The sequence below is a fragment of the Vulpes lagopus genome, chromosome 6 (genome assembly GCF_018345385.1).
Source record: "Vulpes lagopus strain Blue_001 chromosome 6, ASM1834538v1, whole genome shotgun sequence".
NCBI classification, from domain to species: Eukaryota; Metazoa; Chordata; class Mammalia; order Carnivora; family Canidae; genus Vulpes; species Vulpes lagopus.
Window position 1 is genome coordinate 71,977,800 of NC_054829.1, and position 19,281 is coordinate 71,997,080.

The following is a 19,281-nucleotide window of genomic DNA, read 5'->3' on the forward strand; positions in this document are numbered from 1 at the left end:
AAGCGTTTACTAGCTGCCTCCACTCCCTGTCTTACTTCCCCTGCCAGCTTCCTGGGCTCACCTCCCAAATAAACCACGTGAACTCAAATCCTCATCTCGGGTCCGCTTTGAGGGCACACCTCCTGGCCTCGGCCTCATTACCTGTGAGCTGGGTGCAAGAGCACTGTCAGCCTCAGGATTCTCACAAGGACTCGGGGGTGACCCCAGACATCACCCGGCATTCTCACAGAGAGGCACAGTTTAGGGGGGGGCTTACATTCAACTCTCTGAAGAGGGCAGAGCGGTTGAGGACTTAGCTGGCCCAGCCTGCCCCGGAGATGCACTTGCCTCCCCCGAGGGGCCCACCCACATTCACGCCCATGTCCAGGACACACCCTCCAGGTGGCCAGGAAAGGCCCAGAGAACGGCTACCCTCGCGTCACAAGCTTGTACTCGGGTCTGTTTCTGAGCTGTACCCCCGACGTGGGGGGAAGCAGATGCCCTGAGAACCTAGCAGGGAGGTGGGTGGCACGCTGGTGCTGCAAGCCTGGATCACCTGCCAGGACACCCGCTGGCCTGATGGCCTGAGTCCCGATTTTATTTTCCACATGTTTCATCATCTGCTCTGAAGCCCTGTCCACTCAAAACAGAAGACCTTTTCGGGGTGGGGCGGGGACGAAACAACAGACCTTATTTCCTTGAGGACTGTGGCCAGCCGGCCTCCCCTGAAGCCCCCTCCCTGCTTATCCCTGCAGAGGGACCCACAGACTGGGGGGTGGCCCCTGGCACCCTACGCACAGGAGATCCCCCCTTGGGTCTTGGCCTGGCCTCTGTGGTCCCCACGCCCTGTGGTGGGGCCCCCGTGGGACGGCGAGGCCAGAACTCTGCTGGAGGTGATTCTCAGGTTCCGCAGCACGTGATCAGCACGTGACGGATTTTATCCTGTCCGACGTCAGCGAAGCCCCTGGCCAGCTGAGCCCCGTGTGTTTGGGAGCCTGGACTGTTCCCCAGCACAGTACACACAGCCTGACACGCTGTACAGCAGGGGCCCTGGCAGAGGGCAGACAGGTAGGACATGGGTGCTCGAACAGGTATGACCCAGCGCAGGTGGGGGTGGGTGGCATCTGATGGGCTCTGACTCACATTTCACTATCTACCTACCCTTCTTCCCCCGTACTGCTCAGACAGCCTGGACCAAACCACTTTCCTTAACGGCCCCATTTCAAAGTGAGAAAAGTGAGCCTCAGAAACTCTAAATCCCCTTGGCTCAATGCAAGAGCCCATTGTTCTCATATGTCAAATGGAGGGGTGTCAAATAATTTCTCAGGCCCCTCTGGCTCTGATGCCCTCTGCTCCCTGACACCTGGCAGATGTCTCCAAGTGTCAATCCTGCCTCTCAGGTGCCCCAGTGCCCAGACTGGCCACGCCGGCTGCGCGGTCCGCTGTTCTCTCCAGAGCAGAAACCAGACATCTCACCTGTCTCTCACTCCCGAGTTCTGGAAAATACACCCCAGTCAAAAAGCTGACAAACCCAAGAAAGGAAAGCCAATCAGCAGTGGTGGGGTGGAAGCCTGGAAGCCCCTTGCAGCTGTGCCTGCCCTATATCAGCTATGAAATAAAAAGACCCCAACTCACCCCAGCCGCCTCTTGCTGCAGGATCCTGGCTGCCTCCATCCGGCCCAGACCCAGTTGCAGCCACACCGGGCATGTTTTGATGAGCTTCTCCAGGACACTAATACCTCGCAGGGGAAGGCAGTTCTTCGGGCTGACTGGCAGACAAGGCCCCATGACATCCTCCTCCTCCTCTTCCTCTCCCTCTTCTTTGCCAACACCTGGAACAGGACTGACAACAAAATCAAATGATCACCCTGTCCTGCAGGCAGCCTGACTGCCGTGCACATGCAGCGGAGAGTCAATTCAACCGTGTTTGTTCATTTAGCATCTGTGAAGCCAGAGGCCCTTTGGGATTAAAACATATGCAACCATAGGGTGCTTATGATGGAATGGGTTGGATACACACAGAAACAACCAGCTGAGGCACAGGCTGAAATAAAACATAATAAGGATTGTTAAGATAATAAGAATTAACCAGAAGTGGTCAATTCTACCCCAAGGTGGCTTCAGGGAAACACAGGGGGCATTTGGGCAGAGTTCTGAGGAGGATTTTTTTAAAAAACTTTTAAATTGAAGTGCAATTTACAGTGAGATGTACGAGCTGTTAGTATACACATCTAGACGGACTCCTAGATATGTCTATACCCGCATAACTGCCAACCAGGTGGACATGTGCTGTCCAAGGATGTAGCCACTAGCCATGTGGCACCAGAAGGCTTCCTGAGAATCTTTAAACGTCCCACCTGGTGGGGGGTCTCTCCCAGGAGCAGCCTGGACTCTTGGGGCAGCTGGGAGTGACAGCTCCCATTTCCTCTCTGCCCAACCAGGTTCAGCCCTCAGTGAATCCTTTCTCATCTGTGCAACGGCCAGGGGGTGGCCTGGAAGATTCCTCCATTCACTGGGTAGCCCTAGGCACAGCCTGGGTCCTGGGGACAAAGGTCCTCATTTTCTCCTTAGGATTAAGGCCATGATCAAACAGACCAACAAGCTCTTGGGGGAAGGTGGGAGTCTGTCTCTTATTCACTCACAATATGAACATTTCCTGCAGATATTGTTCTAGGAACCGGCTTAGAGCAGAGAACAAGAGTAAGAACCAAACCGAACCAAACCAAGACAACAAACCTCATCTCTAGGAGAGGGGTCAGATAACAGACGGAACGAGTGAACTAGAGCAGGTTGGGTCGTGCTGAGCTGTAGCAAGGATGCAGCCATCTGGGAAAGAGCAGAGGACTTTGAACTACCCGACCTGGGGCAACCTCGAGAAAGCCTGGGGGCTGGCAGGTGTTGGGGTGGGGGTGGGGGCGAGGGTGGGGGCGGGGGCGAGGGGAGGCTGGAAGGGGCAGTGTGGGGATCCCTCTAGGGATTCTGGAGCCCCTTACAGCGTCGATCCTAAATCCATGTATGAAGAGCTTCCCTGGGCTTCCAGGGAGGGACCGGACCACAAGAACATGCAAGCTTCCTCAGCAGGAAATGGGCCCACCAAGACCTTGAGGGGCCTGGGTGGCTCCTGAGCCACGGAAAGTCTGCAAAGATCCACAGATATGAAGCTGCTCCCTGCCCCCAGCTCCCTGGAAGTCCCCCCTGCATCCTGGGGACAGGACAACCAAGGAGAAACACTGTCCGGGCTCTGGTGTCACGTGGACTGTACCACCTCCCTTGGGATCACGTCCTCTCCTGCTCCAAAACTTTCCATGTCTCTCACTGCCTAAAGTATCCCATCTGGTCTCCTAAGATGGAAAAACATTTGCTTTCTGAGCCCTCCCCCCACATCGTAAGCTCCCCGACAAGAGGCTGCCCTCCACCACCTCAGTAGAACCTGCACGTGCCCACCTGCGCTCCGGCCAGCGGCCCTGTCCACCTCTGATACCTTCAGGTTCCCTGTTACCTCCTCCCGACATTTTCTCCAATGGGCAGGCACACGTTTAGTGGATTGGACCAAGAAAGCAAGTACCATAAAAGGAAAGATGGGTGAATTAAACTAATTAAATCTGTACCCATCAAAACTCCTCATGAAGAAAAGGAACACTCGAACCATAGACTGGGAGAAAATACATGCGAAGCGTACATCTAACGGAGAACAAACAAGTTCATGTTTAAAAATGGGCACAAGGTTTGAGAACACCTCCACGAAGACGTATCAGTGACCAGTAAGCAGGTGAACGACATCATTAGTCATTAGGGACATGCAAATTAAAACCACAATGAGATACTTCGATGCAAACTCCAGAACGGCTGAAATTAAAAAAGACTGACAAAATCACGCGTTGGTAAAGGATGGGCAGTAAGTAGAACTGGCGCATTATCGGAGAGAATGTAAACTGGCACGAACCACTTGGGGAAAGGGGCATTTTTTAGGAACATAAGCATACACCTGCCGTAGGCCCAGCCAATCCTGCTCCTGGGAACCTACCCTAGAGAAATGAGGGTGTATGTCCACGCAAAGACCTGTGCGTGAATATTCCAGCAGCTTTACTCATCACAGCCTGAACCTGTCCAGGAGTCCATCGGGGAGAATGGACCACAGACAGCGGTGCGTCCCCAGTAGAAGAGGAAGCGCGGATCCGCACAACTGTATGGGTGGACCTCAGAAGCCAAGTGAAAGCAGCCAGGTGCATGGAAATACATACTGTGTGAGTCCATGCGTGTGATGCTCAAGTGGTACCGTGAGACGTGTGAGTGTACATTTTATCGCATGTAAACTTACACTGAAACCATAAAAAGAATAGTAAGTAAATACCGAACTGTTTTAACTGTTTAAATAAATACTGGACATAGTCAATGATATCTATAATAAAATAGTCGTGGGTGCCCAGACAGTCTTTGAAATGCATTCAGAAAGAAAAATGGGGGGATCCCTGGGTGGCTCAGCAGTTGGGTGCCTGCCTTCAGCCCAGGGCATGATTCTGGAGTCCCAGGATCGAGTCCCATGTTGGGCTCCCTGTGTGGAGCCTGCTTCTTCCTCTGCCTGTGTCTCTGCCTCTCTCTCTCTCTCTCTCTCTCTCTGTGTCTCTCATGAATAAATAAATAAAATCTTTACAGAAAAAAAATAATAAAAAAGAAAGATGGGGACACCTGGGTGGCTCCGTGGTTGAGTGTCTGCCTTTGGCTCAGGGCTTGATCCCAGGGTCCGGGGATCGAGTCCTACATTGGGGTCCCTGCATGGCGCCTGCTTCTCCCTCTGCCTGTGTCTCTGCCTCTCTCTGTGTCTCTCAGGAAAAAATAGATAAAATCTTTAAAAAAAAAAAAAGAAAAAAGAAAAGAAAAAAGAAAAGAAAAGAAAGGAAAAGAAAAGAAAAGAAAAGAAAAGAAGGATGGATTCACAGAAAGATAGAGGGGCAGGTAGATATGTAATATATTGAATATGCAAAAGCATTCAGGGTAAGTAGTGGGTAGGTGGGTGTTCACTGCAAAATTCTTTCAATCTTCTGCATGGCTAAAATCTTTTACAGGATGCTGCTGGGGGTGAAGTCACCCCCATCCCTCAAGACCTGTTCAGAAGCCCGGAGTCTGAGCCCAGACCATGTGATCTCTGGCCACTTACGTTACTTCTCTGGGCTTCAGTTTAAGCATCTGTAAAAAGGTAATAAGAACCCTCACCTGATAGGGTTATTATAAAATTCAGCGAGACAGAGGAGGGTTGAGTGCTCAGCATAGCTCCATACGTGTTAACTCTTGTTTTTCTATCCTTCCAATCCTCCTGTTGGGATTCTTCTCACCACAACTCCTCCACTTTGTAGTGCTGATTTTGGGACTTAGCACAAGTCAGCCCCTGGCCCCAGAGGTAACCTGCAAGCTCACATGCCATGTGGGTCCGGCAATAGTTCCTGGCAGTTAGAGCCGACATGTCCAGTTAGGCCAGTCACGGCAGCCCTGGGACAAAGTCGGACACAGTGTCGGTTCTGGGCACTTGTACCTCTGCTTGAGCTCTGTCACCAGCCTGGGCACTTTGCAGGTGGGCGCCCAGGGAGCTCACGTGACCCAGGGCCTGGAGTCGGCAAGGATTCAGGGGTCAGAGGGGCTGGTCCCACCGCCCTTCTTGGGCCCGGTCAGAGCAGGTACACTTGTCCATCACCTTGTTCCTTCAGGGTCTAGTGCTCTTGTGACTCGGAGCAAGGCCCAAAGCTTGCCCAGTGTCAGCTGCTCCTTGTCTGACTGGTACCTGCTGGCAGAGCAGCTGACCTGGGCACTCATGCCCTCCCCGTCGGCTGCCAAACTCCAGCTGAAGGCCCTGCAAGGGCAGCCACAGGAGCCGGGGTAACAAACAGCACGGTTGGCGAAAAGCAGTGCACTTCGGAGGCTTTAGAGCAGCTCTAGGGGACAGAGGGGCTGTTCATGAGCTCCAACCAGGCTGGCTGGCCCTGGACCCCAGGCTGCCCGCCCAGAGGCAGAGCGGTCACACTCGGGAGACCCTCACCCCACGCTGCAGGGACCTGCCCAGAGCCAGCGGCCAGGGTATCTGGAGTACTTTCTCACCAGCCCCCCGGAGAACGGGTGAATTGGCACATCCAACAGCCCTGGCCTGGCCTGGGTCCCCGTCACAGGGGCCAGGAGGAGAGCTCTGGTCTGGGCAGAGAGGCTGGCCAAGGGCGTGTGGGCTCAGCGAGCTGCGTGACCGCTCAGGTGGAGGGCCTGGCTTGACGCTGCCCGTTTTGGAAGGCATGAAGACGTTTCCCAGGCCATGAGGGCCCCAGCCCCAGGGAGGCAGCTTGGCGATGCCTCAGCATGAGCCTCCCTGAAGGGGACTCAGCCAGGGCTTGAGTGGACTGTGGGATGGAAGGACAGGACCGGCAAAGGGCATCTCAGTCCCACCCATGATCCCAACCCCAGCGTCAAGACCAAGGGGGGGGTCCATCAAGATGGAGATGCCCTCGCCGGCTCTCAGGTCTGCAGGGGCCAGGTGTGGCTTCAGTGGAAGACATCATGGGATAGTGCAGTCGCTGTGTCCAAGGTGCATGGGCACACAGGTGACACGGGCTGGGTGGGAAGGGAGACCTTCCTCCCTTTTTTTTTTTTTTAAAGATTTATTTATTTATGATAGACATGGAGAGAGAGAGAGGCAGAGATACAGGAGTAGGGAGAAGCAGGCTCCATGACGGAAGCCCCACGTGGGACTTAATCCCGGGACTCCAGGATCTCGCCCTGGGCCAAAGGCAGGCGCCAAACCACTGAGCCACCCAGGGATCCCCCTTTCCTCCCTTTCAAGCTGGTACCTGTCTCTCCAGCTGGGAAAGGATTGTCCAGAGGTCATGGAGGGCAGGTGCCCTGCCTGGGACTCTGGTGGCCCTGAGTGCCAGCTGCACCTCACACCCCAGGGTGAGACAAGACGGCCGCTCCTTGCTGCCCCCAACACCCCATCTTTTTCTTTGTCCTCTGTGCCAACTGTCCCTCGGGGAAATGAATCCTGCACAGACAGGAAGGGACCAGAAACCCAAGGGCAGGTGTGTGGGAGGAGGTGAGATGTTGCAGGAAGGAACATCAACCTTGCACTGGTGCCCCCTCTGCAGACTCATGGTAGAGGGTCAGTGGCCACTCACATGCCCCACACAGCATATGGCAACCGGACTCCAGCAGTGTCTGTCCCACCCCCTGCCATTGCCTGGCCAAGGGACCAAGGGCAGGCACTGGACCCCTGCAGGCCTTGGTTTCCTTCTCTGTGCCTCGGAGCTGGTGACACCTGCCGTGTGCAAGTGTGCGGCACCTGGCTGCACGGTGACACTTCAAATGGGTTTTTGTTCTAGTTGCGGTAACCAGTATGCAGTCATGCCCTGCTTGTCCCCGGGACACCTGTTGCTACAGCAGCAAGGTGCAAGATGGCCTGAGATAAGTAGGAACCCATGGCTCAGCCCCCTGAAAGCTGCCAGAGCACTAAGAGGATGAAGGGAGGCAGGAAAGCAGATGGGGCCCTGCTCTGAAAGTGACTGGCAAAAGCCCAGAGAGTTGGGGACACCGTGGCCTAGGCCCGGCAGCCCCCCAGGAGGCACATGGGGACAATGAGGACAGTGCCGTGGCGTCTGCAACGACCAGAGGACGGGACCAACCCACATCATCCATAAGAGAACGGGTCCAGAGGTTGTGAGTCCATCCCCCCGCGACTGTCATGCAGCTGCTAAATGGCAGGAACCAGGGCTACGGGGTTAAATTAGAATCCTGTCTGTTCCCTGATTTGGGGCCCTGTGCTGAGGTTAGGTAAGACAACATCTTCGTGTTTGTAAACACCCACTAAAATACAGGGGGTTCAAGAGTCACAGTGTCTGCAGCCTGATCTCAGAAGGTTTGGGGGAAGCAATGAGCGGGAACAAGCAGATGTGACAAAAGGTCAAGAATTGGTGGCTCTGGGTGAGGAATGTGCTGCACTGACCCTGCAACGTTTCTGGGGGTCTGAAATCACATTAAAAGAAGAGGCTTTAAAATCCTACAAACCCGATGTTGAGTAAAGTAAGCACATTACAGAAGGAACAGAAGGACTCGGATGTAAGAACAGATGTGACAGTGACGTGTGCGGTCGCTGGATGCACACACGCCAACCCCGGAAGGCGGTCACCACCCAAGGGAGGGAAGACCAGGGAGGGCTGTGGAGGGGCTCAGCCCTCTGTAGTACGCGGAGATTTGTTCTAGGAGGTCTGAAGCAACATGGGGAAATGACGGGATCTGACCCAGCTCAATTATGGGGACTCAGGGCATTGTTATGTCCCCAGGTTCCCACGTGTCCAAAACACAGCACGCCGACGCCCCTTCCCCCAGGATGCCAGCACCTGTCCCGAGCCGAAGCCATGTGGGCTGCAAGGTCTCCGGGCCCCGAGCCTGGTCCCTCTTCCAGAGCCTCGAATACGGGAAACTCCAGTCGTGTGCACGTGCGTGCATGTGCGTGTGTGTGCTAAAGTCGGCTCTGGAAGCTGAGGGCAGGGCTGAGGCAATGCGGAGACACCCTGCTCCTGAGCACCAGGTCACCCAGGTCAGGCCCAGGGGCGTTCCGGGACAGTGAGGCAGACCTGAGGTGATGACGAGTGATCCCCCCGCAGGCCCTGCGAGCTCCCGAGCCAATGCCCTCTGTCTCGACTGGTCCCTAACACGGAGCTCCCTCTGTCGCGTCCCACTAGATGGGTACCATGGGTGTGAAGCCGCCTCCTGGCAGGGCCATCGGTACCTCACCGGACAAGCCACGCAGGGAAGCAGTTCTCAATCTCTACAGAGATGAGACGTGCTCCCCTGAAGTCTCGTCTCCTGTTGCTCCCCACCCTGTGAGGGGCCTTGGGCACCTGTCACCTGCCCCCATGGAAACCCTCAGCCACAGGGACAAGGCTGCCCACGGCCCCCCAGGCCTCCCACACTGGGGTAAAGCCCCACTCCAGCACAAGGCCACTCCAGAACTTCGATCAGCTGTGCTCCTTGGCGGGCACTGAGCCGTGCGTTTCACGCACACAGTCTCCGTGTGTTTGCATACGGAGCAATCTGGTTTTTTTTGTTTTTTTTTTTTTGTTTTTTTGCAATCTGGTTTTTTTAACAACATCTTAACGTATACAATTCAATGGTTTTTGGAATGACCATCAGTACAATTTTAGGACATTTTCATCACCCCAAAGGAATGCTGTACTCATGACGCAGTCATTATTTCCTCCCAATTCCCCGGCCGCTGGCAGCCACTAGTCTACTTACCGCCTTTAGAGATTTGCCTTCCGGATAATCCTATCTGGTTCACACACAGTGTTGTTGTAGTTCCAGGCACACAAGAGAGCGGTTCTACACCCCTGCCTACCACTCAGTGCTCATCGAGATAAGCACACTCCCAGTCCCTGTCACCTGTCTCACCCATTGGCCAACCAGCTCCCCACTGATGATCTTCTGTGTCTTCTCTACAGTTAAGTCTGTTTCCCCATTTGTCTTCAGTTTTAAGGTTTTTTCCCACCTGGGATAGTGTTTAGCATCCAACCATTTTACTACAGCTCACAGGGTATATATGCACTTCACTTCTTTTTTCTTGGCACGTAACATTCCACTGCATGAACACACCACATTGTACTTATCCACCAGTCGACGGACATTTGGGTTGCTTCCAGTTTGGGGCCATCATGAGTAATGCTGCTAATTCTCACGTGCAAGTTTCTGTCTGGACATTGTTTTCAATCCTCTTGTATGTCTAGGAAAGACATTGCCAGGACACAGGGCCACTCTACATGCAGCATCTTGAACAGCCAGGCTGTTTTTCCAAACGGCTACACCAGTTCACATTCCCAGTGGCAGCCTGGGAGGGTCCCGATTTCCCCACATGCTCATCAACACTTGTCATTGCCCATCTTTATTTTATAGCTGCCCTAATGGGTATGCAGTGGTATCTCACTGTGCTTTGCATTTGCATTCCTTGCTGTATAATTATGTTGAGCATCTTTTTAAATTACTGACTATATATATGTATATATATATTCTCCAGAAAAATGTCTTCAGATCCTTTGCCTGTTTCAGAAATAGGTTGTCTTTTTATTATTGAGCTATAAGTTCTTTATATATGCTCGATACAACTCCCTTATAAGATGTCTGCAAATGTTTTCTTCCATTCTGTGACCGTCTTTCCTTTCAGCGAAAAGCTAAAGGTGTCCTTTGGAACATGAAAGTTTTTAAATTTTGGTGAAGTCCAATTTATCTGTGTTTTCTTTTGTTGCTTGTACTTTTGGTTTTGTATCTAAGAAACCCATGACCTAATGCAAGACCATGAGTTTGTCTTCTAAGAGTTTTATAGTTTCACCTCTTATACTCAGGTCTTTGTTCCATTTTGAATTAATTTTTGTCTCTGGAGTGAGGGTAGAGGCCTAACCTCCTTTCTTCAGATTTGGATATCCTGTTGTCTCAGCACCATTTGCCAAAAGATTATTCTTTCCCCATTGAACTTTCAACAAATCAATGACTGTAAATTACAGAGAGGTTTTGAGCCCCCTCATCGCACTGTTTTTATCCTTCTCAGCATTCGGAGTCTCCTCTGTGTTTGTATTTTTGAAGTGTGGCGTCCTAAACAGGGAAGTGATTCCCCAGGTGTGCCCTGAGCAGCAAAGAAAGAAGCATCACCACCGTTTCCATCAATATAGACATTCTACTCTATTTTTTTTTAAGATTTATTTTTATTTATTTATTTATGATAGACATAGAGAGAGAGAGAGGCAGAGACGCAGGCAGAGGGAGAAGCAGGTTCCATGCCGGGAGCCTGACGCGGGACTCGATCCCGGGACTCCAGGATCGTGTCCTGGGCCAAAGGCAGGCGCGAAACCGCTGAGCCACCCAGGGATCCCCGACATTCTACTCTGTTAACATGACTGGAGATGGTACCAGCTTTTCTCCAGCGACATATGCAGCCATCTGGGGAAATGGTGGGAACTTTTGTGTGTGTGTTGTGAGGTTGGGATCACATTGTGGAAATGAAGGGAGGGAACAAGTTTATGAGATGAGCAGCGACATGACAAATGCTGTGTTCATCAGGTATGATCCAAAGGAAGCGGCACTGAGCTCACACTCAAGGAGACCTCATTCTCGTTCTGTTGTTCACTATGTGATCTTGGGTCACTCACTTCCATTTTTTAGGCTCAGCAGCCGCTTCAGGCAAATGAGAAGGATGAACAAGGTCTGGGATGGCAACGCGGGTTGGATGTCCACACGACCCCAGTCGATTGGCAGCAACTGCCTAGACTGCTGGGCTAAAGGCTCAGCAGAGAAAGAATGCTGGGACCCACTGTGATGTCTGCCACGGACTCTACTGGAGACAGGCAGCAGCTGGGCTGTGTGGTTACTGATGGATCAGACCCGGGACGAAAGCTCCTTCCAGCACTATGAATCCCACGATTGGACACAGTTGACTCTTGGCTAGGTGCCATTTGAAAGCTTCTGCTCCTGCCGGGCTGGCTCTGCCCCAGTAGACAGCCTGAGACAAAGCAGGTGGCCGGCCTGGCTTCTCTGTGGCTTTCTTTCTGCCAGATGCCTTTCCCTCGACGTGTGGAAGTTGAGCCACAGCTGCTGCCGGATTTCCACCTCTGGCACAGCCTTGGGAGCACACGGGACAGAAACGCAGCTCCAGGCCGGCCACGGCCACCCCGTGGGGGTGGAGGAGAAGTAGCCAGTTTCAGAATCGTGATGTCTCACACATGTAACGTGCAAACACACGGCAGTGCCACTAGCCCGGTTTCACAAGCTAAATAACTACATGAGGCTCTTGCGTGTTCCTGCTGCCGCCTGGGGCCCCAAGGACAGTGTTTGGAAAACCGTGTCGTGAGAAAGTTCCCGGGTTTCTGTCTACCGGGATACCAAAAGGCCTTCCATGGTGAGGGGGGCATGGAGCGCAGCTTTAGAGCTGGGTCCTGGGGGTCGGCCCCGGGGAGCCAGGGACGGAGCTCTGCGGGCCCCTGCCCACAGCCTCTCAGAGGGGAAGTCAGCCTGAGCAGGTCTTCCGGACCCCGGAAGTGCTGAGAACGGGTCAGGCTGTCTGAGTTCGCACGTCACAGCCCACATCAAGGGGTCTAGCAGGTCAAAGGCCTTCGAACTTTCCACACCTGTGCGTATTGTAGACCTCTGTCGCCTGGGGTGCATCAGGCCCCAGCAGCTCCCAGCCCTGCCTTCTGGGCTGACCCCTCGGGCTTCCACCTGCTCAGACTAGCCGCTACTGGGCCCTGGACAAGCCATGGGGGCACCTGACCCAGCGCTGCAGCCCCTGGGGGCGGTGCCCCTTGTACCAGGCCTGCCCCTAGACCCTGTTTCTCAGAAGCTCTGCCTGCTGGCTCACAGTTGCCCAGCATCCGGGCTCTTGAGGGCCCTGGACACCCACAGCCTCCTGGGCACTGGGGCCAAGACCGTCCAGCCTCCTTCTGTAACTTGCTCTGGCTCACGGGTCCAGCCCCTGTCCCCATGCCAGCCGGCCCACTGAACGCAGCCAAACCTGACTCAGCCTGCTGGCCTTGTGGACGGCCTCCCCCACGCCAGCCCTGGGCTAGGACTGTTCACTCCCATCAGGTCGCAGCCCATAGGTGATAACACCAATTCTTTCACAGCGCTGTGTACAGTTAGGTTTTGCATGATGACAAGGGCTGTTAAGCCTAGGCTCAGGGAACCACACAGCCTGGATTCGAGTTCCAGCTTGGAGACCTTGACAAGTGACTAAGGCTCTCTGCCTCAATTTTCCTACATTTAAGATGGGAAATATACGCATTATTACCTTGTGAGATCGCCATAAAGAATTCAGGATGGTACCGAGCATGCGGCAAACGTTCAATGATGTTATTAGCATCCCTTCATTTATCCAATGAGTATTTACTGAGCATCTGCCACAGACCAGACACAATTCCAGCCTTACCATAATAACAATCACAAGAATAATCACACATAGTGAAAGAGCAGCTGATGCTTCCCTCCCTTCCCGCCCCCCCCCCCCCCCCCATTCTTAGAAACGTCACTGAACATGGAGATGGCTGCTGGAGAAGACCTATCTTTGGGGGACAAAGTTCCCGCCTGGAACTGAAGCTGGAGGCAGTGGGGACAGAGAACCCAGGTCCCCAAGGGCTGTGGGCAGGCCCGTGTGCATCTGTGACAGGTATGCTGAGATGGGCTGAGGCCACTCTTTGTAAAGACACGTGGGGGAGATCCAGTGGTGCCGTGGGTGGAGGCTGGGAGGCTGCGGTGGGGGGTGATCACCATACACCTTGTGTACCTTTTCAAACTGAACCATGTGATAATATCACCTATTCAAAAAATAATTAAAATATTTTGTAACTTTGAAAACAGGAAAAGTTCTCATTAAGGGGATTTCAGATGTTGAGCTGAGTTGGGTTCTGCACAAGCAGAGCTAGGGACCTGCTTCCTTGTTTTGGCTAAGATGGTGCATTGTAGGTCCTTTCCCTTCTAGAGCTCAGAGATATTTTAAAAGTACAATAAGGGCGCCTGGGTGGCTCAGGCTGTTAAGTGTCTGCTTTCAGCTCAGCTTGTGATCCCGGGGTCCTGGAATGGAGCCCACAGAGCAGCAGGCTTCCTGCTCCCTCTCTCCCTTTCTCTCCCTCTCTCTCAAATAAATAATACATTTTTAAAAGTATTTTAAAAAAAGTCATGAAGAAGCTCCATGGACAAAGATGTTCACTGCATTGTGACATACAGACGTGGAATCAAATGGTGAACGACACTGCCCGCCGCTACCCGGCTCCCCGCCCACCCACCCCCACCCCGCGTTCCAGCATTGGTCGCATCTGCTGTGTGCCCATGCTCAGCACAGAATAGGTGCTAGATGAAATTTTCTTTTTTCACATCAGCACTTCCTTAGTAAATCCTCACAAAGCTGTATTAGCAAGGATGGCGGCACGGCACCACGTTCTCTCAGAATGCCGCCAACAGGACTGAGGAATTGATGCAGACGGAATCATCTCTCTACAAAGATAGAGCTGCATGTGTGCAAAACGACACACAGACAAGATGCTCCCTGGTCCAGTGTGGCATTGTCTGCAATGGGGAAAAGACTGAAAACAAGCTAAATGCCCATGATGAAGGGGCAAGGGAAGGAGATGGACACGAGGCAATGGTTAAAAAAAGAATGAAGATGCCCTCTATATCCTGATCTGGAAAGGTGTCCAGGACGTGTGGTCGAACGACAAAAGCAAATTACAGCATAGTATGTATACTGTGTTCCTTGGTTGGAGAAAAAAAAAAGATTATTTGTATTTGAATAAAGAAACTCTGGAAGAAGATATGAGGAACTAATAACTAGCTGGGCAAGGATGGGCATGAGCACATAGGGAACAAAGGTGGGAAGGATTTTTCACCATAACTCTTTACAAAAAAATTTATATATACATATTTTTTTATAAAGATTTTATTTATTTATTCATGAGAGACACAGAGAGAGAGAGAGAGAGAGAGAGGCAGAGACACAGGCAGAGGGAGAAGCAGGCTCCATGCAGGGAGCCCGACGTGGGATTCAATCCCAGGTCTCCAGGATTGTGCCCTGGGCCAAAGGCAGGCGCCAAACTGCTGCGCTACCCAGGGATCCCAAAAATATATATTTTGAATCCTGTGAATAGACTACGTACTCACATGTGAACTAATAATGTTCCTGGACATTTCTGTCCACCAGGCATTGCTCTAGGTTAGCTAGAGTTAACCTTTAAAATAACCCCATAAGATAACTCTGATTATCATTCCCACTTTACAGAGGAGGAAACAGAGACAGAGAAGTCAAGCAATGCACTAAGGCCATGGAATTAGTAAGCAGCCGAGCTGGGACTTGAACCCTGGTGGTCTCCGAGTCTACGGTCCACGTTCTTGACCCACCCTGCCAAATCCCTCCAGATTCCTGCTTATGGTATAAGATGAAACAGTGAACATTATAAATATACAGGATGAGAAGTGAGGGAAGGACAGATCCTATCCATGGGGCGTCTAGGTATGAATTCTACATAGACTGATCAAAACAATCACTGCAATTCCAGTTGGACTCCCAAAGGTGTTCTGTGAGAAGGGATGCAGAGAGGCCGAGGGCCAAGGGTCCCCCCAACACACCTGAAGAACGGGGTAGCATTTTGTTTGCCGGGTACCAAGGCTTATTCTAGAGCTACAGTTATTGAGAAGGCAGTCTCGGTGCAGGACGAACGTGTAGGTCAGCAGACCACAATAGTCCAAAAACACACAGACACGTGGCACAGTCCCGATTCCTCCACAGCCACAGTAGGGCACTGAGGAAAGGGCCATCTCTGCAACAAAACGTGCTGAGACAATGAGGTATCCATGTGGGCAGAAAAGAAACTCGATTCTTGTTCACCACACACAAAAATCAGCTCCAGGGAGACTCTGTCCTGACCTAAATGTGGAAAGCAAAACAAAAAGCTCCCAGAAGAAAACAGTATCTTCACAAGCTGATGAACAGATGTGTAAAGCAGCACACACATGCCAACCTTAACTAAATTGGTACTTGTGACCGCATTAAAATGGAGACTTTGCGGTTCATCCAGACACCACTCAGAGAGTAAAGTCATGCCCTCAGGGCGAGAAGGCCCTAGTTCACCCCAGAACCTGCGAGAGGCCGCTGCCCAGGCTAACACAGGGCTCGTGCATGTCAGTAAGGACAAGACAAGGCAGACAGAGGCAAATGGGAAAAGCAGCCAGACGCCGGAATTCACACGGAGGGTGACCCGGAGTCCGAAATGCAGGCCCCCAGAGCCCACAAGGGGCTGCAGGGGGGAGGCTGCTTTACCAGGCCACGGGGGGATGTGGAGAGCCAGGCCCTTCCTGCTCCTTGCAGCACAAGCATCGACTGCTCCCGCCGTGGTGGTTGATCCTGGGATTAAGTGACTTCTTTCTCCTGCTTTACCCTTTGCCCTACACTTTTATGGAAGGCAAAAAACAGTTAGCGAGGACCTCAGGGGAATAATAAAAACGGAGGCGTGGATGCCTGTGAGCAAGCCCTCCTGGAGGCCACCGTGAGTGGCCACTGACCCTCTAATCGTGAGTCTGCAGAGGGGGCACCAGTGTGACGCTCATCCGCATCGCCCTGTCACAGACACTATGGCACACAAGCAGGAACGTGGCTGGGTCGCTGTGGCCCCTGCCTGGCCATCCCTCAGCCACCAGGTACGAGCCAAAGGGCAGGGCCTCTGCCCTGGGGATGGACCCAACCCAGCCCCACCCTCACCCAAGGCTCTCCCACCTTCTCATCTGGAAAAAACGGGAACTACCATCCTCATACCCACAGGGCCAAATCGTCAGGCAGGCCAGACAGACACACTTAGCACAAAATAGGTCCAAAGGGACCAACCCAATCCCAAAAATTATCTCTCAGCCAGTAGAGTTTTCCCGGCTTCCAGGGAAAACAATGCTGCCCCAAAGGATGGTGGGCAATGATGGAATGTTCTGTGTCTGCCCTATGCAGTGCACTCGCCATTTGCTGCCGGTGGCTCCAGGCACTTGAATTATGGCTGGTGCGACTGTTTCTGAATCTTATTTATTTATTTTTTTTTAAAGATTAATTTGAAGAGAGAGAAAGTGCCAGGGGGAGGGGCAGAGAGAGAGAGAGAGAGAGTCAAGAAGACTCCATCCTGAGCATGGAGCCCCATGCAGGGCTTGATCCCACAACACTGAGGTCATGACCTGAGCTGAAACCAAGAGTCGAGCACTTAAGGCACGAGCCACCCAGGTGCCCCTGTTACTTCATTTTAATTAATGTAACTTGTAAAGCAGCTACATGGTGGCCAAGGCCCTGGACACCACAGGTCTACAGCTTTACACCATTGTGTGTGAATTCGAGCACTATGTGGGGGATTTGTTTTTCCTCAGAAAGAAGAGAGAAAGAAGATGAAAAGGAAATTATATGCACGTTGAGCGTCACTGTCATTTGCCGTTACTGTGTTGGGAAAGCTCTTGGAGGGCAAAACTGTGCTCCAGATCACAGGTGGCAGCACTGAGGGCCCCTTCCCAGGAGGCTGCCCTGGGTCCGGATGTGCTCACGGATCCCAGCCCACCCCTTCCTCGGCTTCCGCGAAGCCCCTGTGGTCCCTGCTCACCTTGCTGATGCCTGGTCCTTCCCAGGGTGTCCCCGACAAGGAGCAGAGCTTGCGGGGTCCTGGGAGGAAGCGTCCCTTGCTCTTGGCAGCTCCTTACCTCCGGGAGCACCAGCCCCCATGACCCTGGCCTCGTGACCCCAGCCTCTGGCCCTGCCTCCCACTTGCTCACTGAGTCTCCATCATCTGGGGAAGAAGGGAGGGCACGGTGCTCCCTTCTCCACCTGACCCGAGGCTGGGGAGGGAGAGGCAGCGGGGCAGGGCGGGAGGAGCCCAGCCCTGGGGGTCATGACCCCTGGGGGTCATGAGGCCCCTGACAGACAGATGGGGCCCTCTGTGCCCTTGGGCCCCTGAGGACCTCTGCTGGGAGTGCTCTATCCTCGCCCTGAGCCTCCGACCCAATCTCACGTGGAACCTGGCTTCTCACTGCCTGGAAGATGCGAGTGAGGGGAACACTGACCCCACGGCGCATAGTGGGGACAAGACGGACTCGACTTGGCATGGAGCTCAATGAGGGCTCCCCTAGCAGTGCCCGGCGGCACTTGTCACCCCGACAGCTCAGGGGTATGGGAAGTGGGAGCCAGGGCCTGTTCCACCCTGTGCCATAGGCTTGCTGTGTGTCCTTGGACAGGTCTCCCTCCTTCTCTGGGCCTCGTTCTCCGACCCAACGATGTTGGGGGGTGGCTGCAAGGTGAAACATGGCCATAGTATAGGGTGTGCTCTGACAAGGCAAACCCTGTTTCTAAGCTGCAGGGGGGCGGGCCCAGCTGGGCCCAGGGCTCGGGGCCAAATGCCGTACTGACTACCGTGGCCACCTCCCCTCGGGCTCTGCTGGGGGCCGTGTGGGGCCGTGCCCCGAGCACCTTGCAGGAAACGATCGCCGCATCCCGTTCCTCCCACCCCTGGTGACACTGAGTCACGCGGCAACCCACCCAACAGTTGTGACCACATTTCCTCTCCTGGGGGATCAGCAGTCACGTGGACGCTGCAGCCCAACCCGCCGGTACTTCTGGGCAGCCACCAGCTCCCGACTGGTACCCCACCCCCCAAGGAACAAAAGGGATGTCCCAATCACTGCGGGAAATCCCACCCTCAGGGCTGCGTCTCCTGTGGGTCCGCGTCCCCCGCTGCCCACCGGTCCCCATCACACCCGCGCTGTGCACTGTGCCCGACCTGATGTGGACAAGGTCCCCAGTGCCGAGTGGTCAAGACCCGGAGCTGCAGGAAGCCATGGATGCTGGCTCCTTCCCTTTGGGGCTGTCGGGGGCACCGAGGCAGACAGAGCGAAGCCCCAGGGCATGACAGGCACACAGCAGCCCAGCCCAGCTAAGCTATGTCCCTGCAACCCCAGGCCTGGGTTATGGGGCGGGCCCTGCTAGGGAGTGACAAGGCACAGATGGGTTGTCCACCTGGCCCACTCCACTGGGCCAAACCGCGGGGCAGGGGGTGTGGGAGGCGAGGGGGTCTAGAAGGCTGGGGGAGTGCAGCGTTCCCTCAAGGATCCAGGCCCAGCATGCTCTAGGTCCTTGGGATGCAGGGACTGGGGCTCGGGGCTCAGGGCTCAGACAAAGCTGGACCCAGGTGCTGGCTCTTCTGCCGAGAGCTCAGATTCAGTGACTCGCTGGGCCTCAGTTTCCTTATCTGTGAGCTGGGCATTGTGACCCCAGCCCTCTGGGATTGGGACAATTAACTCAAAAAAGCTCTGAGCGAAGGGCCTGATGTAGAGCCTGCGGGCGTAAGCGCCGTGATTACTACTTATACCGTGACCACCAAGGAGCCTTGCTTTTCACTTGCCTTGATTACCATGCTGCTCCCCACAAAGATTCTCCTTTAAAATGATTCACCTATTGATTTTATAGAGAGCGTGCAAGAGAGCGAGTGGGAGGGCGGGTGTGCATGCACACATGTGGGGGGCAGAAGCCGATGGAGAGAGGACCTCAAGTGGACTCAGTGCCCAGCGTGGATCCTGACCCGGGTCTGTCTCACGACCCTGAGATCTTAGCCTGAGCGGAAACCCAGAGTCAACGCTCAACTGATGGAGCCACCAGGCACCCCTGCACAGACTCTTCTCCTCGAATCACAGAACATGAAATAGCACGGACCCCTCCCCTTTGTGGAGACTGCCCCAGTCCTGAATGTCACCAGAGGGGGGAGGGCCATGGCCTGGAGCCAGAGGGACAGT

General features: G+C 53.7%; 1 protein-coding gene across 3 annotated transcripts in view; it reads right to left on the minus strand.

The window, feature by feature from the left end:
- RIN3 (Ras and Rab interactor 3) overlaps positions 1–19,281 on the minus strand; it is a 105,139-nt gene that overhangs the window by 70,384 nt on the left and 15,474 nt on the right. For 2 of the 3 annotated variants that reach the window (XM_041758267.1, XM_041758266.1), the window contains exon 2: positions 1,615–1,822. In XM_041758267.1, the coding sequence (XP_041614201.1) occupies positions 1,615–1,822 (208 nt within the window). Of the gene's footprint in view, positions 1–1,614; positions 1,823–19,281 lie in introns of those variants that run through there. The other variant, XM_041758268.1, reaches the window with a different exon arrangement.